Raw genomic sequence first — 26,784 nt, 5'->3', positions numbered from 1 at the left:
CAGGTTTGTTTACTGTGTGTAGAAGAGAAGCTTGGTTAGCTTACGGCATTTTTTCAGGATCTATCCACACATACACAGAATTTTATTTTCTAAAACAGTAATATCTATGTGTTTTTACCTTCTGTACACACGTACACGCCTTTTTAGGTCACTGACAGTTAAGCTTTTGGAATTATATTTACAATGCATTGTTTTATGTGTAAAGACACAGATTTTCATTCATAAAACAATGATGACGATGATTAAAAAATGTCTCTTACAACGGTTTGTGGACAAATTATCCGAGATGAGTCTGTTTCCCTCCTTCTCTCACGGTATTTTCTGTTGCAGAGCAACCGACTAGCGCCGAAGTCACGCCCCTTTCCGGTTACCGGTTAGTTTTCTGTTTCACAAACTGTGAATTTCTCAAGTTGAAAAAATATGTTATAAATTGAAAAACATCATATGTGTATTTCATGTCATAATTCAGACGGGATCAAAAAATGATTTGTCTCTCTCCATTCACTACCGTACAAAGCTTTTTTCTGAAATACCCACAAGAAACGGAGGGCGTGGTCTCGTCGCTCTATCGGCTTCCTGTTTACAACGACAAACGCATGCGCATTGTAGGTAATAAGCATAAAATATGCCCAATTAGGAGTTATAATGAACTCGGAGTATTTCTGAAACGGTGCCAAAACTTGGATGGAGATTTTTTAAATCGCCGTTTACACAAATACCTGTTTTAGTATAGACTAGGCCTGAGAGGGGCTTTCAGTTTTCCATCTTTTGTTTTTGTGACCTTCATTGGTTGTTATCGACTTGTCAGCCCTGTATGAAGGTAGAGGGGCGGGGTGTCATGGCGGCCCCTAGCTAATGAGGTGAAACACAGCCGAGCAAGTGTAAAACTGTTGGTGAGTTTTATGTCTTATATTTAAGGAGTCCAGATTTTACCGACGAGTAACGGATATAATGATTCATCTATGAGGTAAATACTTTTTTTTGTGTGTAACGTTATCTCATGTTGCTTCGTCAGGATGTAGTGTGTTGAAACTTAGCGATTAGCGCATTAGCACGCTAGCATGGTTAGCCCCTCTGTGAATGTAGTCGCAGCTAATGTCACGGTCTGTTGTTAGCGTGTGCTCGTGTATTAGCTAGCAGTTTAAAGCTCACATGAACTCTGTATGAGAAGTAAATGATAGTGAGGTGAGTTAAGACACTGAGAGAACTGTCATGTACACAGTGGACCAGGAAGCACGAAGGGAACCGGCTGGAAGAGTAGACGTCTCCCGCTCAGCTGTCACTTTGACCGGACTGTTGCCCGCCAGTCGGCCTGTAGCCTCACGGATCACTGTGTCAACCATCTTCTCATCCTTCACCCATGTTCCAGATGAAGGGATTGGTGGGTAAAAACTGGTACACACGTTATTTAGTTTCTTAGCCTGCAGTTACAAATGAAATGGCCAAATGTTTTATCTCAGGGGTCTCAAAGTCAAATTATCTCGGGGCCACTGCTATTATTGTCATCTCTAAAGCTGACCGCTTCAGTGCTCAAATACACACACACAGAAACACTTTGAGTGTTTTGATACATGCTTTTGGTCTGTTTTTATGTTTGTGCTTGTTTAAAATCATTTCTATTTAACTAAATTGATCATATACAGTTACAGTATTGTGTGTGTGAGTCGTATTAACTTTTAATTCAGGTATGTTTTGAGTTTTCAAGGGAATATTAAGATAAAAAACATAATGCATCATTGGATTTGAATCAGTTGCTCATATTTTCCTGCTAAGCGGAGGCATTTATTTGTCTTCAAGTTTTGAAAACTAATATCTTTACTCTTGTTGCAAAGGGTAGAATGGTCAGCCACACTTTAACACCCTTTTAGATAATGAATAACCATACAGATACATGGTTCAGGTGCTACACTTAATATAATATAATTCATGATTATTTTAAACACACTATAAGGAACTTTTAACTGGTTATGTAAGTCTCAACTTAAAGGAACAGTTCACGCCAAAAAACTGACAGTTGCAATAAACTTTGCCACTCATTACAAATCCATTTTCGGTGAGCTTCAGTGATTTGATTACTTGATATGAAACACTTTCACTTCCATTTTATAATGCCTAGTTGTACTTATGAGCGTCGCTAATTGAACACACACAAAAAATGTGCAACTGTATTAAAAAAGTGATAAAAAAATCAATATCCACAATTCATGTCAAACGAGAGGAAGGTCCCGCACCAAGTGGAGTGCAATTGGAAGTGTATTTACATCAGACAGGGTCGCCCGGCATGCTCACCTCTGCCTCTGGGTTGGGTTGCCAGGTACTATGACACAGATCCCACATAGAAACTGAGAAACATCTGAACTTCTGTTTTGCTTCAATATGAAATCTGAACATTAATGGGTAAAATTACCAGTCAGCAGCACAGTAAAGGTAAAAGGGTTAAACATAGGGACATTTAATTAAATTAAATTAAATTTCAATGCGGTTTATGATTTAATTTGACAGATTTTTTTTCAATTCCGTAACTTGACTTTAAATGACAAGATTAATTAATTTATTATTAACATTTAGTAAATTATTCCATTGTCAACATTCCTGTTTGTCTGCTGTTAATTTCCAGCAGTTTTCTTCTATTCTGTGTCTGAGCACATGTATCTAATTGTGGGCTGTTAGTCAAAACAAAAGGTCTAGGATCATGAAAAATAGATGAAAAAATAATGTCATCATGAATAAAGTTTTAGAAGTCATACTGACCAATTCTAGTTGGCAGTTTTGTTTTCCAAATTGTTGAGAAGTTAAGGATCTAATTACATGAATGCCAGTGTTTTCTGTTAGTGTGGCTTTCTCACAATGCTGCTAAATTGACTGTGTCCTTATTAAATGTAGATGCCAACTGAATACACAGCATGAAGTGTGTGTGTACATATATATAGAGTACTATGAATTTGTGATATAAAAACCCATCAAACATACATCAAAAATGCATATATTTTCACTTTTTTCCTTTGGCCCACAAAGTGAGTTCAATCCTGACAACATTTGAGCTCGCTGATGATAGATTTCACATGTCGTGGTAGCCTGACAGTTCGGCTTACGCGCAAGCCAAAGTTAAGTCTTATTATATTATAACAGCGAGCGGCGATGTCTGCTCCCTGATGCGCACAAGACTCGACAGACAAAGTAGGAATGCTTCCAATCCGACGGGGATAAGCAGGGATATGGAAAGACGGGCAAGGTGGGATGGAAAGGACGGATGGAATGAAGTAAAGAGGGATCGAAAGATCGACTGAATCTGCGGATGAGATGAAGGGCAGGCGATGGTGAGCATGCGTGTCTCTGAGCAATCGCTGAGTCTGATCTTCACAAGATACCCGCGGCCAACTGCAGCCGTCTTAGTGAGTGTGTCTTGTAGGCGTTTGTGCATGAGCAAATCAAAAGGTTTAGACTTTAAAAATGCAACGTGTTTAATCAGGTGACTGATCGAGGTCATTAAAGATCCCAGTTCATACAACCTCACAGCCTCTGTGGAGAGAAAATTAGCCTTTTTTTTTTACCTTGGAAGCCAAGTTTTCATAATTATACACCTCTTTAAAGCTTTGTGTATTTACAGACTCACTGAGCAATAATTCCTTTGAGTTATGATCCATCTCAGCATTCACTTACATCAGTCAATGGAAAGTAGACATAATCTGCCAGATACTTCTTAGTCAGGGGAACTGAGGCTGGCAATTATTCAAAAGAAGGGAAACTATTTGGTTCAATAAGTAAACAGCAGGAAAACAAAAAATAGTGAGATCATATGCTACCTGCAAGTGAAATATGATAAGTGGGAAAACTGAACATATAAGTACAAATATTCAGAATAAATACATATAAACATTAGCAACAATAACATGTACCAGTCTACGAAGTCACAGTGAAAAACAAAACAAGTTTGATCGAAAAGTATTATATAACCTAAAGTGACCCTGACTTGGCAGAACAAATCTTACTTTTGCCTCTCACAAATTCAAACAGTTTGTAAATATGAAGGCAGAATGTAGAAAAAAGGCGCTGAAGAGCCCGTCAACCAAACACTTAACCTCGGTGACTTCAGTTCAGAAGCTCTTTGGACCAGAGGGTTTTTTTTCTGTCAGCTCCTGGGTGTGAATGTAATCCATCAAATGAAAAGAAAATCTATGTGACTTCTGTAGAACTGACATGAACTTTCAATAACAAGGGCTTCTTTTTAGAGCTGCCATTTTGCAGACGATCAATCACGCAAAAAGAAACCCATCGCAGAAGAAGCAGAAATACTCTTTTGTACCTCAAGAGACGCCTCAATAAATTGATTTATTGTTTTACTGCCACTCTCCCCGACTGCAATTTTGATTATCATAAGACAAGCTGACTGAAAGTAACACAACACAACTGTGTTTGATAAATATTACTACAGGGGTGGGATTTTCCTTGATTTAGGAAAACTCTGCTGGATACTTCTTTTTATTTATCATAATTAATTATTGGAAAATTAGTATTTATGTGCATGTTATTTAAAATGTACTATGAAAACATTGAAAAAGACAGCATAACCTGTCATAAACACAGCACAGCAGGCCTAATTATTAAACTTAAAGAAACTAATTAGCTGTTTTCTACTGACAAACATAACCAGTTATGCAGGCAAGTAGGCAACATTTGACAACGTTCCCGTAATTTACAAGTCACTGCTGAGTTTAGCTGTGGTTCGGCTTTTTGTCAGAAATCTGTTTCAGCTACCAGGCAGCTGTGTTTTAAACTGAGAATCACCCTAACACAGCTTAAACACCATCTAGTGTGCTGTGAATTATGGGAAACTCAAGGCAACAGCTGCATCTCTCGCTACATTCACAGGAGCCTTTGAACTTGGACAGGTATTGTCGGCCAGTTGTGATATATTCAGTCCAGAAATGTGAACTATGAAGGAGTCGATGAGTGTTTGAGACACACCTTCAGAAACTCTTTAGAAATGTTATCGACAGCAAATGCACTCACTCACTGTCACTGTATGTTCAACTACACTATTAGAATGACATGATGCAAGGAGACAAAAAAATATATAAATAAATAAGTATAAAGAAGTCAAGGAGATTTTATGGCTTCAACTAACAATTATTTTCATTGTCCAATAATCCGTGGAATATCTTCTCAATTAGTGAATTTGCTGTTTGGCTTTTAAAATGTTAGAAAATTGTGAAAATACCGCACAGTGTTTCCTAAAAGCCACAGTTCTGTCCACAACCCAAACATAGTCAGTTTACTGTCATAGAAGAGGAAGGAAACCAGAAAACATTCACATTTTCTCAAACTGATTAATCGATATCAGTTTTGCAATAGTTTTGCGATGATTTAATAGCTGACAACTCATCGATTAATTGAGTCATCTTTGCAGTTCTACACTTCTGTGACCCTTTTGGACACTTTCTGGACCTCCAAGTGCAAATGTTACGTGATTATCTTGTCAGTCTGTCATTGTTTTGTGTGGGTTTAGCACACAAGTAGCACTTAACAGTGACCTCTGACCTTGCACATGTTAGGGAACACGTTTAAGTAACCTCAGCCGTGTTATTAATAGTGGGCAATAGAGATAAGGGGTTCACAATTAAGTAAAGAAGAGTCCAGTGTAGAGAAGAGCAGAGCAGAATTCCTCAGAATAACCCAGGGACCCATTTCCCTGAGCGGCGGGACCTCAGTCTGAGGTCTCGACCCATTGTCTGAAAAACAGTCCTCTACACGTGCTATCGATCTGCAGGCTTAAGGGACTTTTAGAGGCGCGGCAGGTTTAGGTAGCGTAAAACGCCGACCTTTGACCTTGCATGGGATTGCATTGGGCTTTTAACAAGCACCAGGTGTAACAAGCTCCACTGGGGTTTCAGGGGTAAAATGCTAGTGTTTAAAGGGGCATTACACCCTAACACCGAATTTACATCAAATGGTAAAGACACTTTAGAAAGTTAAAAAAAGATGGTTTAAAACACATCGAAGTGATATGATACATCTTTTATGGTGGTTTGATGGACAAGCCAACAAGTCGTGACAGTAAGCAACTGAAAAACATGTTGGTTAGTTTTTTTCCACAAAAACAAACGAGTGGAAAAGCTTATCTTGATATCTTGAGCTGAAGTAAAGTAGTGTATGGACATTAAAATGCTAATCCAATGGCTAAACTTCACAACTCTAGTCCTCATTAACTAAGATCAAAGATATTTATGGTTTGTGTGAATTTTTGAATATATGAATTTTAAGTATGCCATGACTGTTGCTTGTTTCTCAAGACAATTTCCACCTAATTTAAGATTTTCTTTGCAAAGAGGTCAACAATCCAAACAAAGTAAGCATTTTCTAACAATACTCAATCACCATATTGTGTGCAGTAGATCATAAATCATGTTTTTATATTAATGTTGAGTCCATGTTGATGAATACATCACAAAGGTAAAGGTGAGTTCATGTAGGACTATCGTCACTGATAGAAATAGCACGAATTCCGTTTTAGGGTGCAATTTCCCCCGTAACATACAGCAGCTGGCGCTTCTGCAGATGCAGCCAAAATACCCACAATGCACTATAATGTGTACATTAACAAGAAAAACATGCCAGGTGGGGTGACGTGTTGAAATAACACAAGATGTCCCTACTGACACGTATGTGGATGTCCAGACGATTGATGCCAGTTGGGCTAAAGATGTTACCGAACACATTATCACCACGTGACTTCTGGAGTTTGTCTCGAGTGAAGTTAAAGGAGCTTGTGCTACATCTTTATATTCCCTCAGCGGACTTTAGCGGATGGTTTCTCCAATGGGCTGCCATGAAAAAGTATATATGTTAGCAAAGATAGCTGCTCCATGTCGTCCCCGAACATAGTTAGTCTCAATCTTGTCACAGGTGTGCAGGTGATATTGCTTTTTGTTGACATTTAGTGAAATGAAGCTGCTGTCACATATGTTCTGATAGAGGCTTCATGCCAAAAGGATTTTGCAGATTCGTCAGCCTATTGATCTTCAATAAAAGTCACCCATAAGCTCAACACGCAAGTTAAGTCTTTTGCAATTTTGAACTCTCGGAGTGACACCTTTTTTTTATGAATTTGCTTTTTGGAAAATCTTAAGTGTTTAAACAGATAATACTGACACTGTAACATTATAAATGGTCTGACAACAGTTCTGCAACAAACATTTCCCAGTTGGACAACATGTCCTCTGGTTGGACTGCAAAACACAGACTGATTCACTTTTAACTTGCGTTTACACAAGAATATTGAATTATTTGCAAGCTCACCAAACATTGCTGTCTAAAATGTTTCACATTGAGCACAGACATGGGAAGAAAAGTCTTCCACCCGCTACAACACCTGTGCCTGATTACTCTCAAAATAAATGCCCAACCCAGTGCTCAGAGGTACATGAGGTGAACAAACCCTTTTCAGAATCACATCCTATGGAGTAACAAATGTTGGTGAAAAAACCCCCAACAACAACAAAAGGTTAGAACCAGCAGATCAGGGAAAGATTTTATCCCAAATTTTGATAATTGCTCCCCACTCCATCTCCATCCCCGCCACATGTGCTCACAGTCACCTACAGTAACCTTACAGAAACATAAATACCACTGATGGACGTATTAATGGCCTCAACCTCCTGACTTCTACAGTTCAATTTTCTCCCTTGGAAACTTTAAACCTACCGTGTGGAAAAAAAGGTGGTTGAAGTGGGGGAGGAGGGCAACATCAAAACCGCTCCAGTGTGACGTGATGAATTCTGACAGCAGGTCAACCTGCCGAGCCCAAAACCAGCGTTTGACCCTTAAACCTGAAATTGGTATCTAACTTTAAGCTGTTCTCATCTATTAGCATCAAATATCTTCAGTTGAGACGTGTAGATTTTCATAATTTTAGTCAGAAATTATATTCAAACGTTGTACGCTTTTATAAACTGGTCTATATTGTGTTTATATTTTAACTTCCTACATTGCAGACAGTTTGTACAATACAATTGTTTTTCACTGCTTACAAACTGAAGGCTTTATTATGGATTTCCATAAAGTTATGTACTTTTCCACCAACAGTGATTTCATAGGACAACAGTAGATACAACCAGGGATTATGGTTTAGCACAATGTTTAATAACTTTTGACCCTCTCGTCCTTTGTATATTCTTTAAAAAACTCATGTTAAGTAAAGTTTCTTTCAGTGGTATCACACAAGTGTTGTTCGGGCATTTAGGGGCTCCGTAGTATACGTGGTTATGCCATCAAGTTATGCAGCAGTAATTCATCGAGGATTCATTTATTTCTCTGAAAAAAGGTACTTTCGCTTCAACGTCCTCCGATTAAATAACCCTTTTATTTACTCTCTGACCTTTTTTTTGAGACATCTACATCATTATATAATATCAGAATAAATGGCTGTAACTTGCTTCGGATAGGTCAGATGTTGACAAACATTTATATAAAAGTCTAAAACACCCTTTTTCAATAAAACAAACTAAACTTCCTGCAGTTCTGTGTGCACAGAAGCCCTAAACGATTGTGAATCAAACATACTCGTCCGTTGTCCCGCGATAATAAGTTGGAATTATTTGTTGTCTCACGATCGCAGTTTTCTAGAGATTTTCTAGAGATCTCAAGAAAATTATCTTGCGATCGCGGGAAAACAAATGTATTATTCTGTGATAATGACATAAATAACTTGAGATGTTGAGATTGCAAACAAAATTTAACTGATATCACCCGAAACCGGGGAAATAATATATTTTTCCCATGACTGTGCAGGGCTTCACTATGTATGGGTTCCCGTTAAAAAAAAAAAAAAAAAAAAAGCGAAGAAACACCTCATTTTGACTGACTCTGGTAAATTCACCCATTCTCAGACAAAGCAGATGTAAAATTGGTGCTATATATGAGCTGGACTGAAACTGAAGGTTCCCCTGAATCAAAGGATGTATGGCACTTGCTGACTGCTAGAACAGGAAAGGAAAGACAAAAAACACACAGAAAAGCAATTTTCCCCGTAATAAGTTTCAGGTCTTTGAGGGTTAATCATTTTGAATTAGCAGGTCAGTTCCTGCAAAAAAAAATAACTTTCTTTCTTCATTACTTGATTTGAAATATCTGATTTTTTATCACAATAGAATCAGTCTGACTTTGTTAAACCGGATGCTCTAGGTGAAACGGTATAATCTGGCTGTCACAAGCTGTTATCCTGAATGAGACTCAGCGGTACCTAATGGCTCCGAGCAGTCCCTCTAATCATTATCTAACGCCTCACCTCTGGCCGGCTGACGGGGGCTGTGTGCAAACGTCGGAAGCCAAAATGACGGCGTAATTGAGACCGAATCCGCCTCCATTAGTCCTAAATTCCTGAGGATATGCCAGACGCTGGCGAGGGTCACCACATACCTGCGTGTCTGCGGTCAGGACTGTTTTCAGGGGATTTTATTGGGACTCATTAGCTACAAATCTGGATTTGAGGAGAATCACCGACCACTGTGGAGTGTCTGCTGGTGCAGATCTTAACAAGGAGCGACATGACAATTCAGCCACTTAGACATGCGGAACAAAATAAAAGGTTGTAATGGTGATCCAGAGTCAACGAATCCTAGAGAGTGATTTGAAACAGTTTCTGGTTTTGGAGCAATGGATGGAAAAGCTTTGGCAAATTGTCTTCTTCTGTTCTGTAAAAGATTTTCTTGTTAAATGGCCATTGAGCAAAGCACTAAATCTTTTCCTCTTCATTTTCTCTCATCGACCATGGATTAGATTAGATGAATTATATTGTTTTATTTCATTGGAAATGTTTTGACTAAATGGTAGATAATTGAGAGACATCCTGGAACGAGAAACCTGTTTTTTTGTCTAATTTATTATCAAAAATTACATGAAAAAAAACAACAGACGCTCTATTTCAAATGCTATTTTACTGCATATTGAAACCATGTGGTAAATGATAATGATAGATTTGATACATTTTGCAATTCTGTTATTATTATCTGATGAAAAAAAAACAGCGTGTTTAAAATCTTGTACCGTCTCCTCCATATTAAAATGTCGTGTAATTTGATGTATTTGAAGATATTTGTTAATACATCACTGTGTAATTCTAATACATCCCGTTTAAAATGAAAACGTCTGCAGGGTAACTTTGAGTATAATGTACAAAATACAGCCAGTTGCTATCATGCGAGAAATTGAAGAGACTTTAGAGCTAGTGGCTGCAGAAAGTCTCATTTTAAAGGTACGACCCCCAAAAATCCACATTTCGGATGTTTTTTTTTCTTTGCACTCACCGTTTTGCTTCTGCACGACACCGGACCCCATCCTGATCACCTCACATAGCAAGGACATCACAATGGCAAAGAGTCGCAAATGCATCTGGGCTGCTGGCAAGCGCCCACTTCAGCGCCAGGCTGCGGTCATCTGCAGGGACTCCAGGGGTGGCAGGTTGAAGATTTAGTTCCACAGCGAGGGACAGAAAGAGGGAACAGAAGGGAAAAAAAAAGGGACAAAGATGATGGGGGTTTAAAAGATGATGGGATGGATGGAGATGAAGTGGAGAGGATAATCTCGTAGGCCCAAAGCAGCGATGAAAACGGTGAGTGTGAAGGTGAGACAAGAGAGGAGAGACAGAAGAGAAAATCCTCTTCTCCTTTGTCCTGTTTCACGCAGAAGATTTAGAGCTAAGATGAGGAGACAGGCGGTCATAAACAACCAAAGACAAGCACAGGAGACCCAGAAAGACGTGATGTGAGGAGAGAGGAGTGCCTCGCCTGCTTCTCCAGACTGGCAGTTGGAGAGAAAACTCACCATTTAACTACCACTGTCAAATTTGCGATAAACGAGCCCCACTTATCCCGTAGCCATCTTTAACCCTTTATAGGGTGCACTCTCAGGGCCTAAGTGGTTCCATATTTCCAGCTTGATCTTTAGCCCCCTCCTCCTGGCTCTATCTATTGTTGTTCGGCCTCTTCTTTTTTTTATTATCCTTCTCAAATGTATTTATTTATTTTGCTTGTACTGGGCAGCATTGTTTTCTGTGGCAATCCTATTAAATGTGGGCAGTCAGTAAACTTAATTTGACCACCCTGAGAGGACGAAAAACAGCTGGAGAAAGGCATAGCTGAGAGTTTCAAATTTGATTACACTGTGCCATGTTGTTGCAATTGGTTTGTTGTGCCCGCTTAGGTAAGTAGTCAGGTACGCAGGATGTCTGCGATTTAGAAGTCTGAGATGAAGCAGTTTTGTAAAGATGGACTCATTTGTGTGGTTATAGATATGGATTGTGTGGTACATTCTAAGTATAAGAACCTCTTTGGTTGATCATATGGTTTCCTGTTCTGCAAGTTACTATTAATTATCTCTACCCTTTGTCAAATGTACAGACATATTTAAGCTTTCTTAATCTATACACGATGCTTAAATATTATATAATTCTGTCTGCTAAGCCCCAAAAATGTGGTTCTCGTTATTTACAGTTAATTTTCCTCCTTGGGTATTGTGAAGATTTTGTTAGGTTTATCTCACAGCCACGTGTAAGCCTGTAGGAGAGCAAAAGTGGGGCAAATTCTGCACTTTAACAACCTTACTGCAGCCTTTTGATAATTTTGTTAGGAGGCTAATTGGCCCATTATTGGTTTTGTATGTTACTAAGCACAAAAATACAGATCTGTCGTAACTACAGACAACCTACTGCCTACCTACCTTTCCTTTTCAGTGTAAAAACATATCAAGGAAGCAGGCAACTTAAAAAGATAGTATAAAGTGCATTTTTAAACACATTCAACTTCATCATGAATGATGTCTTGAATAAAAAACCTGAAAAAATGTGGAATATCAGAACATATATTGTCATAATATACTGTAAATTATATGATTCATACTTCAAACCAATCGTACACTTTGCAGAGTCTGTAGTCTAATCCTGAGTCCCCTCTTGCCCCTTGCCCTACCCCTTTGTTTTCCACCTTCACACCTGTTGGGACGGGGCAAAGTGTTGGGAATACATGCCGATGTATTCTGGTCCTTGTCTTTATGAAAGGCAATAACTGGTTAAAACAATCGCTAGAAGTTTGCTGATATTCTGGTAGCTAATACGCTCGCTAACGTTACTTTGTTATTGCCGATTCGTGCATGAGAGTCCTGCATTTTGATGCATTTTAATGTTGCATTCTCCCCTTTGATGGTATTTGACACCCAAAATGTAAATTGAGTCCAGCAGTGACGTTGCTGCACATGGTACAGCTCCTCTAGTATCAGTGCAGGCTGTCAGGGTAGGAGAACATGATGCTAATGCCAGGTAACAGGCAGTTTTCTTTATTTTTTTACGACTTGATTGATGAGGTTGAATATCGAGCGTCCATGCTTTTGTATCTCCATCAGATAAATGGAAAATTGCATTGTGATGATATCAGGATTGGCACAGTAACGCAGGAAAAATCACCACAGCTGAGGATAACAGATTGGAAATGTCCTATTACAGCTGTTTACATAAACACCATTGATGACTACAGATGACGTATGGGAATCTTGAAGGGTTGTCCCATTTCATATGGGGAGATTTTAACTACTACCCCCTGGGGAGTACAAATTTTAATGAGATTTAGTTTATATAAATAAGTCTAGGAAAACTAATGTGGGCAATAAAATATACACCAAGGTATGGTAAATCCAACCCATGTTTGTATATGACTAATTTCTTTACAGCTACATTTTGTAAAGAAACATAATTACTGCCTGGATCGAGTTTGGTGCCAACATTTTTTATGGTTTTTAAAGTGTTAACTGCACATGAGTCAGGGTGGATGGGGGATGAACAACAAGAAACCAGAGTCTTGGGTTGTGCATCATGAATCTTACATGTTCTTAGGTTTTGGCAACAATATCACGTAGGTTAACCCTGGGAAGGATTATTGTTTTGGTCACTGAAGTTACTTTTCACTGAACAAAGAGTTGAGTGTCTAAACATGACCATAAAAAGGGTTTTTATCATGATTAAGTTGTTACGAGCAGGGTGTATTCCAAGAGCGGATATTGCAAGTGAAATGAAGTTGTTATAGAAAATTTAGCTAATATGAACCTCATTTCCTCATTAAAACTGGCCGGCATTATTTGTGTTTTTGCAAAATGTATTTGCTGTTGCGAGTAAGTCGTATGGGAACCTAATTTTCTGGAATTAATCGCTTGGTTAATGGTCTCACTTGAAAGCAAAACATTCTCATCATGAAAAAATGAACTGCTTATTTTCTGTAACAAGCAAATTCTCCTGAGAGTTGAGCGAGCGTGAAGTGGAGGGAGAAACATCTACTACAGTGAAATCTATAAATACCCTTATGTGCATTCTAAAAAGTATTTTCTTTCAACTAAAAGCACAGTAAAAACACTGAAAACAGATCATGTGCTTCCCTCAGATGTGGAAGTTGCATGAAACATACATAAAATGCTCCTTCTATATAAATACATATGTATATTTGAGTGCATGAGCTCCATAGGCCAAGATGTGCACACCATGTGGCCGCAGTGTTGTGGCTTCGACTTTGACTCACGACCTTTTGTTGCATGTTATCCTCTCGTGTTTGTCCTGTCTCCATCCCCTTTATTCATAGCGACTTTAATGTTCACTGTCATCTCTATTTAGACTAATTTCCTTCTGAGCTAAAACTCATTTACTGACTGACTCACTAGAGCCTTCATTACCAGATCAAAGATGCAGCTTCGAGTACGAGAGAAATGTGTTTTTGTACACTCTGAAAAGGAAAAGACGACGGCAGCCGAATAACCCCTTCAGGTGTCTTTGACAAATCTATTAATGTTATCATGAAATCAGTGGATGTTTCTAATATTTTCCAAGAAATCATTGAAGGATATTTGGTGCCATATTGAACTGAGAGTATCTGCTGATGAACTATGAGCTTTCGTACATGCCCACATGCCGAAGGTATTACATGCACACTGCTGCAGAACGACAACCTCATGTCTCTGAAACAGGAGTGCTTTTTTTTTTTTTTTTTTTACCAGCAGTCAGGGTGGCCTAACAGCTAGAGAGAACCCATAAAAGAAAGGTCACAGGTTTGATCTATGCAACCGTTAATGGAGCCATCTCTGAAGTGCCTTTGAGCAAGACACTAAATCCTGCAGCTCTTTGTAAGTTGATCAGGGTAAGAGCAGCAGCAAGAAGCCTTGAATTGAAGTATTTAGCCTGCAGCCAGAAGAATGAATTAATTATTGAATCACAAAAGTAATGTTTTTGGTTTGGTTTAACTTTAAAACAAGCACAAAAATGTCCAAATAACTTTTTGCTCAAGAAGTTATATCAGGGGAGGTATCCAAACAGTGGCGTGCGCGAAAAGAAGGGCACTTTAGCGCGCGTTTTGGCTCCCAAGAGGACACTTTAGCGCGCATTTTGGCTCCCAAGAGAGCACTTTAGCGCGTGTTTTGGCTCCCAAGAGGGCACTTTAGCGCATGTTTTGGGTCCCAAGAGGGCAGTTTATCATGTTTTAACCAGCCAAGGGGGCAGTTTAGTGTGTTTTGCCAACCAAGAGGGCACTTTGGCATGCTTTTTTTGCTCTCAGGAGGGCACTTTAGCGTGCGTTTTTGCTCTCAGGAGGGCACTTTAGCGCGCGTTTTTGCTCTCAGGAGGGCACTTTAGCGCACGTTTTGGCTCTCAGGAGGGCACTTTAGCACGCGTTTTGGCTCTCAGGAGGGCACTGTAGCGCATGTTTTGGCTCTCAGGAGCGACGGCCCCCTGCCCCCCCCTTGTGCACATCACTGTATCCACTGTAACCAAACATCCACTGCATCAACAGTATAAAAAGTGATTCAGGAACAACTGTTAAATCCTTTTTTATTTCAGAAAACCAGACAGGTAAAAAAAAAATTTTCATCTAAATTAGATGTAAGAAACCAGATTAAGTGATATTTGTCTCGTACATCTTTATTCTATGACTGAAAACATGAAAGGGTGAGTAGAAGATGTCCTTGGTCCTCGCTCTCTCCCAGACAAAGCAGCCTTCTTGCCGTTTCAGTGTGTTGTTTGTTTTTCTCCTTTTTTTGTGTTTTTGCGGCTTTGTTTGTTCACTGAGTTTATATACTGTCTTGTTTTGATAGTTTAGGGGGGTCGTTCTGGATCCAACGGCCCATTAAGCTCATAGCCCAGACGTTCCCCGTCCTTTTATTCTGTTTATGGAGGCCTCCAGACTCTCATAGTTTTGGTTAACTGATGGCAATTTATTTATGTAAATAAAATCCTTTTTGCTTTTACACTAATCCTCGTCCTTCCTCTTTGTTTCCTTCTGGTCAGAAAATTGAACCAAATGTTTGTTTTTGTTGTGGCCCCAACAATGACCGGTCTCAGAGAAGACATATTTACCCGTTGGAGAAAACCTGATTAAGATTGTGTAGAGGACGAACATACAGGCAGATCATGGTTTGGGTTCAAAGAAGCAAGTTACATAAGTTAACTTATGTAACCCATCTACGTATAGGTTGGTTATTTATAAACCTTGCTTTTTGGCTAGATTATTCCTGAAAATAAATTGGCTGAATAACAGCACAAAGGAAACATGTCTGCACATTGTGTAACCAAAAAAGTTAGAGGTGTTGTTTTCCCCGGTCACTATCCCCAGCTATAGTTTGTACAACTGGAACAACTGTGGAAACTCTACAGTGCAAAATAAAAGCACAAGTCTGGTGAAGGTGAAGAGGTAGAGTGATAGAAACCGAGGTGAACAGGCAGGTGTCAATTGAAGATGCTCTGGTGTTGTGCCAGATCCTGTTCCTCCGTTAGCTTGTGTTCATTCCAACCAACAGGACTCGAAACGGTTCAAAACCCACATTCTTTCTACTAGATCACTAAGTAACAAAACCTGCCTTCTTATATATACAACCTGCTGTTTTACTTAAGTTCAGTTACTTTACGTTTTCCATAGCACTGCGCTCAAGGTCAAATTGAGATTCTTGCGGTTGTTTTTTTGCATTTGATTGTAGCCAGGCTGCTAGCGGTAGCCGTGTTGCCAACGGTTCCCTTTTCTTAACGTATGACCTTGGTTGACTTACGTGTGCTTTTCAGCTTCACTGATTGAAATCTATAGTAAGAGCAGAGATTGTTCTTCATGGTATTTATGTGAAGACAATTTAACTTTCATGTCGGCTATTTCTATCCTCTGTCGCTCAATGTCAATCCAGTTGTCAGTCTGAAAAAATAACTCCTGTGTTTATTGAGGAGCAACAGAAATGACTCTACTGACATACACGGTTTTAACGAGTTTCCCTCCCCCACATATTTAGCAATAACTGAGTCCCTGTAGTGACTCTCAGGCTTCCACATTGAGCCTGGTTGTATTTTATTTTGATGTTTTGAAGCCGCAGCCTTTCTACAGGGTTGGACAGAGTAAACTGTGGCCTGTGGTGAAATTTGGAGAGAGAAATTAAGGACAGAGAGCCCTTATTTGCATCTAGAGGACGCTGCCTCCGTCTGTTGGCACTTCTGATGACAAGCTCAGTCCGGCTTTAAGATTTGGGCTTTTCCGAACGTGGTGAAAGGAAGATTGAGCGCGTGTTCTTCTATATGTATGAACACAAGCGACCCAGTGTGTGATCATATCCTTTAAACAGATGGTGGCGGTTCAGTAATGCAGAATGTTGAAGGACAGCTCATTCCTTCCAGTTCTGAGCTTGAAAGTAAAATAAGTCATCTTCATCTTGCCAACGTGTTTGGGGGGGAATCTTACCTTCCATTTGGCACACAGAGCATGATGATGCTCTGATGATGTGACTTTGATGATGATATGCACAGTGTTTGAGATGCAGAACAGCAATGAGTCAACTTTCTCTGTTAAAAAAAAGGAACCTTCTGGCTTTTTACAGCCTCTTTTCAAACCTACAGAACATTCAGCCAGCAGTTGACCTTTAACAACCCCTGTTGGCTTGGAAACACCATGGGTCCACATCATATAGTCTTACATGGTCCAAGTTAAACATTTCAAGAGTCAAAAACAGGTGCCTAGGTAAAAAAAACAATGCCTTTACGAAGAGAAAATTGCATAAAAGCATCGAAACTTAGGGTGTTAGGGGAGGCCATCTAAGTTATTTATTCAGGGTTGGCTGCCACAGGGCGGAAGTAGAAGCTCTTAACTCGTCAAATGAGATCTCAGTCAATAGTTTGGAGGTTGCCTGTACTTGGTATTGCAGGTAAATGGCATTTCACTTTGAAATACTGGATTTTCTGATGGATAAAAGGATGAAAACGCAACAGGATCACAGTTTGTTTCCATTTCGTCGCCATTTATGCGTTGAATACTGTGTTTTGGAGTAAATATTTTACTGAAATGGATCTATGGACATTTCGGAATGAGAGAAAGCAGCTTTTGTTAGGGTTCGGGTTAGGGTTGGAGTTTGGAACAGTACTGAACCACCAAGATGCGTCATTGCTGAGTTGCCACACTTTTTAGTAGGTTAGTTTGGGTTGGTGGATGACTCAAACACAAGACTTTCACCCAGGAGACCAGTGTTTGTGTTGTACGCAAAACCAAAAGTCAAACTTGATTTGATTTAATTTTGTGTTCAAAAATCAACTTCACGTATTTAACTTGTAAGTGACATAATGTGATCTTTTCTAAAAATCGTACCAAACTGCAACATATATGTCCTTGTCTTTGTCACCATGACAACAGCTAATCATGGGGGACTTGTGTTGATTTGTAGGACGATCGTTGAGTTTAACTTGTGCAAGTTGTCAGTTGACCAGTTGGTAGTATAAGCAAAAAAATATTAATTGTTGTTTGACTAACTCTCAGTAACTTATAATTGGCAGAACCTTAAGTCGCATCTTAAAAACAACCTGATGTTGTTGGCCTCCTGTTTTACAATGTAATTAGACATATTTTACATAATGTAGCCTATTGTATTTAGTTCAGTTAAATTTTATGCTAAGATCCATAGTAATGAAACGACTGAGTGCTATTAAATTCTGCAGGCTCCTATAAACTCCCCCTCCCCTCAAATAAACAACTTAATTCGTCCTCCAGGCTAAATTGAATTGTTACAGCAACACAAGACCAGAGAGGGATATACTGACAGATCCATGTTCACAGATCTCTCTTAAAGTGACTAAAATCTGAAAGAATAAAGCCAACGTAGAGAGCCAGACAAGCTCTCTGGATTTTATCAGGTTGCATATTACAGCAGTGGCCACTGCTGTGTATCTCACCAGCATCTTTAAAAACAGGGATGCCATTTGATAATGGAAAAAATATGTTTCATAGAAAAGTGAACTCAAAAACCGTATAAACAACTCTCTGAAGTATGTAGAGTTCGGGGATAGTCCAAAAAACAATTACGTGAACGACCATAAAAGGGTCTGCACGCTCTCAGAAAAGAAAAGAAAAATGCTATTTTGATGTGAGTAACAGAAATGCTTCATTGCACGCAGTTCCTGAATCTCAAAGCTAAAGAATGCTGCAAATCTGTCCTTAAAAGAAAGGCCATCAAGAATAAAATACAATGGAAGCGTTTAAGCTCCTCGCAGGAGCACACAGTTCAGTCTCTTGTTAGTCTAACATGGATTAATCATCCTGTTGATAACTGCTGGTTCACCAAAACGGAGCGCACAGCCTCCTCCATCATTGTAACTGAAGCAGGTTATTAAAATGCCAAGCTGCTGTTTCTTCGCTGACTGACAAACCTTAAATTAGCCCACAAACACACACTTTAGCCAGCTGTTGACAGACAGCCACTAAACACATTGTTAGCACACACTTAACTTCCCAGATACACACAGTTGGTGGCTGATTTGGTGATGAGGGCTGTAGGGTGAAGCATTTCCCTCTCTGCGGTGGTATTTTGCCAGAAGTCAGCCACCAGTATTGGCTGCAAGGGTCTGTAGTTCCTCCATCATTTCACTTAGTAAACATCACATTTTTGCTTGTATATGTGAATTCCTGCTCCACATATGCCAGTTTGTACTTTGAAAATGCAACAAAGCCAATCCTTTGCACATTTATTTACACATTAATATGTGACAAATTATGTGATTCTGATTCAAATCTGGCCTGTTTTCACTCCCAATACATCAAATACAGGTGTCACAAGCCAGTGACCCCGCAGCCCTCTTGTACAGTAGAATATGGAGATTGGAGTTTGCATTGTGTTTGTGAGCAAGAATGATTTTAAGTTGTGTTACATAAACAAGTTAATGTCTTTAAATCAGGGAACTTCAGTCACGTGACGTACTTCCGTGATGTGATGTGAGTAACAAAGTTACACATTAAACATTAATACTGACATTTCAATACTTTCAATAACTTAACATGCATTCATATGATTGTATATTTATTTATATATTTATGTTTATATATAGTTACTTTTTTGAAGTGTATATATATATAACACGTGTATATGGAAATGATTATTTTGGTCACAACAAGTCTTTAAAATTAATTATTTTTCATCTTCTGAGGGAACGATAAAGTCTAATCGTATCATATATCTTTATCACATCTTTCTCTTATCTTAGAAACTACCCTTCACACAAACACTGGTGGGTCTTCATGCCTCGACAGCACTACAGCAAAAAAAAAAAACCCAACAACCTCCAAACCCCTTCTGTGTGACTGTAGTGGGTAGATGAATGAAACCAGCAACGGAAGGGGAAATTCAAAGGCAAGGTCATGTAGAGTTTGCTTGCTTGTGTGTGTGTGTGTGTGTGTGTGTGTGTGTGTGTGTGTGTGTGTGTGTGTGTGTGTGTGTGTGTGTGTGAGCGAGCATATATGTGAAGCCAACTGGGTCCATGTTTTTGTGGCTTCGTGGCATCCTCGATCAGATAAAGAGCCGCTTTCGAGGTTGGGAATGTGTCATAGAAATGTTTTGGATGTTCTTTGATGCAGTTGGTGTTGTTTATTGAAAGTATATGGCAACTAAATATATATATTTTAAGGCAATGCATTGTTAAAACATAGAGAACTGTACCTCCACATTGTTCGCGACTGTCTAATTTTGTTTTCACTTTAAACCAACATTTTGTAGAAATGTGTATTTTGTGCGTCCTGCCCTCCCACTCTGAGATGTACTCTCGCCTCTCGCAGGGTCACTTTCCCTCCTTCGCCTCTTCCACTTCCGTCTCTTCACTTCTGGTATAACATCTGTAGAGGCTGCTAACCCCGGTTCTGATGCCAGTTCTAGTTCCCATTCTCGCCCCTGGCGAGGAATGGCCCGCACTTGATTGAAATCCTTCAATATCGAGTATCTGTCTGGTCCAATAATCATATTCACGTACGCACTGACAAATACTGTAAAATAACAGGTGGGGCAACTTGAAGGTCCAGATTAAAAACCATTACGTTTATAAGCTTTAATTATTTATATGATATAATTTGGTCATATACGGTCTTATTGGGAAGTGATCTGTGGCTGAATACAGACATCAGCTCACAGAGGGCACACACGTCTGACAACAGACACATTTAATTTTGTCCTATTATAAAGTTATTCACAAAATTAAAATGAATAGACTACAGCTGATATGACCTGCTGTGATGGTCATCAGTGAATGTTTTGTCAACTGCTCTTTTGCCAAGAAAGAGAGAATTAGGGCATGTATTTAATTTGCCAACCTGAGTTTCAGAACTCACTTCCACTGGTGCACTCGCTGCCCACCGAGCAAAACATGTTTTTGTAAAGGACAGCAGCTTAGAAACACTGGCAGGCAGGGAGACAAAGCTCAGTAATGAAATAGTATTGCATGAGGTTTGTTTAAGTCAATGTACTTTGAATAAGCCTCGGTCGACCCTGGACCAATACCACAAATACCAGACTGAGATACATATGATAATCATTACTGACTCATCTTGCAGTGTTGGGAGCTTTGTGGGTTCAGATTTATCTGTTTCCAATCATCTTAGGAGCTTTTATAGCCATACCTGTAGGCCTACTCAGTGGCCAGTTTATCAGGTATGCCTACCATTTTTTGTTGTTGTGTTGATCACTTATTTCTTGTCCTTGCAGAATTTTGAGGTGTGTGTGGGGCGCTGGTGAATCGTGTGATACTAAAAATGGTTTTTAATATCTACTCCACCCTTATTGACATAAATGTGGTGGACAAAATACTTGAAACACTTCTCTGGGATGAATCAAGACATCTGTTTATTTTTTGTGCAAAGGGACATTGTGGTGTTGAAAACAGGAAAGGGCCTTGGCCAAACCATCCCCACAAAGTTGAAGGCACACTATTGTCTAAAATATGTAGCATTAAGATTTCCCCTTAACGGCACAAACCATGAAAAAGAGTCAGAGTCTGATAGATTCGTAAAAAGACACTTAGAAATACAGAAAATAAGGCTCCACTAATCTGCTCTTCCTGAGGATGATTTGAGGCATGAAGGAGAGGAGACATGGGAACAATAGAGAGAGAGAGGGGAAACAGATGACAGCTGATGAAGGGAAAGATAGAATGAGAAGAGGATGAAGGCTGCTCCTTGGAAAACGGGGATGGGTGGGGGGGGGGGGGGGATCGACAGTGATCAGAAAAGTCATCCTGTAAAAGAAAGAGAAGAGAAGTAAGGGGCTCCACAAGGCCATGACCACAGGGTAAATGTGCAACAGATGCTCAAGGTCTGTGTGTATATGTGTGTGTGTGTGTGTGTGAGAGAGTGAGTTATAGGCTGTTTAGTGGCACCCCACGGCAACAAAAGTTTATCTGCACATCGTATCTCTGACACCTCGACGCCCGACTGCTTTCCCCAAAGACTGACATCTCTGGTCAAACACAGAAAACCAACGCAGAGAAGCGTACATGCACAAATAACACATGCACAGTGTTTTACATACACATACTGTCCGTACTCTTCTAATTATTCTATTGGACATTTGAAATGCTGAACTCATCATGAGGCGTGGACAAATTATGATTATTAACGTTAACTGTTTTAATGTCCAGTGTCAGATAAGCACCTGGAAATATGTGATATCTGCTCTGGAGAATGCCCCACCCCCTCACAGTTCCTCCTATCAGGAGCTTCGAGAGACTTCTAAACACGAAGGTCATTTTCTGTGGAGATATGAGAGGCATGCAGCTGTGATTAAAGCCTCCACATGGAAGAATCTCTCGGCTGCTCTGAACTGTTTCCTACCTGTGGGCATTAAGAGGTAAACTCAGGTCAATCGGTCGCAGGCTGGGACACTTTAGCTGCGCTGAGTAAAAGCAATACTTTAAATGTTCTCTTGCCTTTTTTAACTGAACCTTTAAAAAAGCCTCCTGTGGACAGGTGCTATGAATTAGTGTCTGGCGATACACAAGTGCAGGGCATCTGCTGGTGGTTGAGCTTGGTTAAATGTTGCAGCGCTAATGTTAGTGTTACGTTTATTATATCAAATAAATAAATGTTACTAATCTAGCGATTTTGAATCTTTGATTTTTCCTGGCATTAAATCATCAACGAGGAAATTTGTAGGATACAGCCTTACATTTATTTTAGAATATTTAAAAAATGAGACAACATTTTCATCGGAGAGAGAAACATCGGTGTTGTTATGTCAAAGAAGAGTTGTCTGTTGAAGCTAGCATGCTAACCAGCTAGCCCCGGCCTGTCCTGTCTTGTAAAGCCACTTTGTAGCCCTCTTAGTTTCAGTCTCAATTTGTCTTTTCCTTTTCTAACACTTTATGCCTCTCCTGTCCCCGCCTGCTGTGTCTTCCCGTCCCCGGAGTCATTGTCCTCTCAGGACTGCTGTAGATCGTCTCCATCCTGTGCTCTCTGACTTTAACTTGGCATCTGTTGGTCTCTGAGATTTTGTTTAGTCCGATTCTTCCTCACCGACTTCCCTGTCTATCTAAGTTGCGATGCAGAAGGTTGACTAAAAGGGCCCGTTTGCTTCACGGATAACTGAGCTACTTGCTAACGGCAGCTATAGTTTTGGAGGGACCTTTAAATTTTGTGCTTTTCTTACAACTTTAAACTCAAACCGAATCCAATGGAGGACAAATACACTAATATTTAATGTAAGACATATTAAAGACCTCTGACCCAAATGTTACCATCGCAACAAGCTTGGAAAAGTACTGAAAATTGTCTCCGTCACAATTTTAGATGCTTGTTGACTTTTTCTTTGATGAAATATTAATTGGTGTAAATTAGAAAACATTACTCACCCTTATATATGATAAACTTGTTCTTCTCGCACTTCCACTTGTATCTTTCTCTCAGGATTATTTTAAATTTGATCTGTTTGCTCAAAAACTACAGTCTTAACAGAGCTGCAAAAAAACTCAAGCATAAAAGTTGGTGTAGTAGCCTCAGAAGATTAAAGAAACATAAAAAGAGACACCAAATCGGTATATAAAAACACGATCCAAACATAGATATGTGAACACACACATATGCACTCTTACACACGCACACACGCACACACACACACACACACACACACACACACACACACACACGCTTACCTCGGACTGAAAGAGACACAGCGTCTTCGACGAACTCATCCATCACTGGAACCTTTGAAACAGATACACCCTGGAGAACCGTCGGCTGTGTTTATTTCCCGCCTTGATGTCCGAAGATAAAAGACGAATGCAAAAGAGTGGAAATTGACAGGTGCTCAATTCTTCCTAATGTGCTCTGAAGAGTAATGGCAGGCTATGAAAGGGAATGGGGACCTCCTGAAGCGGGTATGTAGGCTGATATAAAATAAGTTTTTTTATGTCTTATTCTCCGAGGCACGCACACCGACACACACAGATTTATACTGGCCCTTTCCCCGGGCTTAAATATGTTGTTTCTACGTATACCATTATTTAAACCTGGGTTTTATTCTGTGCTGATTTGGCCATCAGTTCTATCAGCTATGATAACATTAAACTCTCAAACTTCATTATTGAGATCTGTGAGCGAGATCACCATGCACAGAGGCCCAACAGTGCGGGTACAAAAACAAGCAGACAATCACAGAAGTTTAAAGAAACCTTTTGGAAGTTATTAACCACCATGTCTGCAGACCGACTTCCTGGTGAAACCTAATATCTGCACGCAGTATTTCTATGCCATGAGGGATGGTGACAGACTAAAGGTTTGGTCTCGTGTAGGGACAGACCAGCCTGGCCGATTGTTGGGCAGATGTTCTGCATTTTTCTGATTATCGGTATCTTTGATTTCTCTGTCAGAGAGAGGAAATATAAAGTAACAGCAAAATGAAGTACATCAAAAATTGTACTTAAAGGTCCCTTATTATGAAAAACACGTTTTCTCTGGTCTCTACATATATAAACTGGTCCTCCCTGAGCCTACCAACTCCCAGAATGAGGAAAGCAAACGAGTCCTGCATCTCCTACAGGCTGTTCAGATTCAGCTCCTGTTGTTACGTAACGAAAGGAGAGATTTTCATAAACCGGCCTCCTCTGAGTGGTGATGGGAGATATCCGAGAGGGGGGCGTCCATCCCTGAGGTGAAGTTTGGCGTGTCCAGCGGTAGGATAGCACTAGATAGCAATGTCGTCGCTCAGAGTTAGACACGCAAATTGCTCTGTTGTTGGTTGTAAAAATCAACATCAGTGCCTATATTTTGTCCCAGCTACAGAATAACAGAATTATAACGTTTATTCATTTATAACGACAATGTGTCGGCTGCGGTTCGTGTTAGCTTGTATGTGTGTGCTAACCATTTCACATCTGACTGCTTCAGTAACGATGGTCAGCACAAAGCTGGCTTTGCCTCGACACTGACCTTCGTAAAAGGATCAGTCCTTTCTGGGTCAAACTGGTTCGGTTGAACGACAGCATCTCAGCGAGCCATAGCGATACATCCACTGTAAACTGTAGCGCATGCTACTGCTAGCGTGAGTAGCATCCTTTCCCTGAGCGGGCCTGTAGCAGGCAAGGCAGCCGTTGACAGATGGAACTCATTAGCATTTAAAGGTGCAGGCACAGAAACAGCCTGCTGTCAGGAGAGCGACTTTAGACAGCTGAAATTCAGGACCACAGATGGGTTTCTGGCAATGCATTTCGAATATAGTGTTGTTGGACCACTGACAGCTGTATGAAATTGATGAAAAAAAGTATAATATGGGACCTTTTAAGAACAGTAGTTATTGTTGATTTAATCACTGGTTGTTTGAAATGTTGAAACAGAGAGTTTACCTTTTTACTGCAAATGAATATCAGTCCAAAAATATTGAGTTTTAGTCTCCTTGATGTCTAATAATCGTATCAGCCCTGAAAAAGTCAAACCCTCCAATGAATGTTACATAATTTGATTGAAAACTGTTTGACTGCTAATGTTCCTGTGGAGCACTGTTGGATGCTGTTTTGTAACAATGCTGCCATATACCCAGATCCTAGTCATTAACTTGGTGAAGCAGTAAAAGTAACAGGGTATCATTATATTAATGGTAACCAAAACTTGACCAAAAATAAACAAAGTTGTAAAAATATGGAATTTCCTTTAAAAGTCATGCTGTCACGGCACTGAAGGGTGCTTTGGATAACAACATCCACTAAAGGCCATGTTTAGTACCTGCCTGCCAAGCTACAAACAAGTGTACCAGCCATCATTCATTAACCAAATGGACCAATAAAACCATGTTATTTTCTGGTTAAAGATGTATGACGATGAGTCAGCTCTCGGTGCGGTGACTCAGTTCGTGCTGGATGGGTAGCGGAGCTCCCATGGAGTTTCCGAGCCTAGACTCTGCTTGTGTCGACAAACAAGCTTGACTCAATCATCTCAGTGGGAAATAAAGGGGCATCACGCAACATTCTCCACACAGGTTTCATGTCAAAAGCAAAGAGAGGAACACAAGATGTTGCACGCTGCTCTGAGGTCGGAAGAAACAAACAAGCTTGATGTAATCATTTTAGCAGCGGGAGCACTGCTGCGTGCAGATTTTTCCTTTGCTCAAGGGTGCACTGACTCAACACTTGCAGCCACTGTAGACATTCAACCAGCATGCATTAATACAGCAACAGGCTCCCCAGGATGAAAGGTATAAGATTTTATAAAGTGAAATGATTAGACTGAGTAGTTTGCATCGTAGCACATAATATAATTAAAAATTAAGGTGCTTTTTTTATTGTGTCTATGGCTGCAACAGTGACGCCACCCTCAATGATGTATATCGAACATATCCCTTATTTTTTAATGAAATTGGGATCCAGTAAAGGTTTTTTTCTGTAATTTAGTATATAACTGAGCGTATTAATAGCTAAGTCTGGAGTTTTCTCAGTGGAGTTATTGATCGAAATCACATCAATGATAACTTTGAGAAGGCTTTCAGAATGCCTTTTTTTGTGGGGGGATAGCTGACAGCAGAAAGATTTGCTTTTATTTGATAGCTGACAAGTGAGTAGTCTGTTTTTTCGCCTTTCAAACATAAAACAGGCGGGATTCTGATGATGAAATTGAAATATGATAAATAAACATTTAAGACAAATGAATGACTTGAGGCCTCGACCTGCAGACATCCTGCACATGACGTTAATTACTAAAGACGTTTGAAATCCATCAGTTTTGTTGCATTTCACAAGGAAAGTTAACGTGAACTTAAATTTATGATCCTCAGTATTGCAAAAACAGGACTTTTTGAAAACGACTAGCTTCGTGTCCAGGGGTGGAGTCGGACTGTCACCACTGTCGGATTGTGGTGGTGTGACAGTTAGGCAATTAGCGTTAGCTGCCAGTGTTTGAGATCACTGTCCACTTCCTGTTTTAACCAACAAAACCAGGTAATTTCAGTCACCTTTGGGATATTTTGTCGTTGTCTGCGTGGCAATAAAAGCAGATATTTTAA

General features: G+C 39.8%; 1 protein-coding gene and 1 long non-coding RNA gene across 3 annotated transcripts in view; one reads left to right on the top strand and one right to left on the bottom strand.

The window, feature by feature from the left end:
- rspo4 (R-spondin 4) overlaps window positions 1-10,776 on the bottom strand; it is a 38,808-nt gene extending 28,032 nt beyond the window's left edge. Inside the window, exon 1 of the mRNA XM_030418774.1 lies at window positions 10,302-10,776. Coding sequence (XP_030274634.1) covers window positions 10,302-10,386 — 85 coding nt within the window. The 5' untranslated portion in view covers window positions 10,387-10,776. The remainder of the gene's footprint in view (window positions 1-10,301) is intronic.
- LOC115582673 (uncharacterized) overlaps window positions 637-26,784 on the top strand; it is an 80,114-nt gene continuing 53,966 nt past the window's right edge. The window contains exons 1-3 of one of the 2 annotated variants that reach the window (XR_003984210.1): window positions 637-967; window positions 1,223-1,381; window positions 19,520-19,640. This is a non-coding gene — a long non-coding RNA (uncharacterized LOC115582673). Of the gene's footprint in view, window positions 968-1,222; window positions 1,382-19,519; window positions 19,641-26,784 lie in introns of those variants that run through there. The other variant, XR_003984211.1, reaches the window with a different exon arrangement.

This window comes from Sparus aurata, chromosome 6 (assembly GCF_900880675.1).
Source record: "Sparus aurata chromosome 6, fSpaAur1.1, whole genome shotgun sequence".
Lineage (NCBI taxonomy): Eukaryota > Metazoa > Chordata > Actinopteri > Spariformes > Sparidae > Sparus > Sparus aurata.
This window is presented reverse-complemented; position numbering and strand designations above follow the sequence as displayed.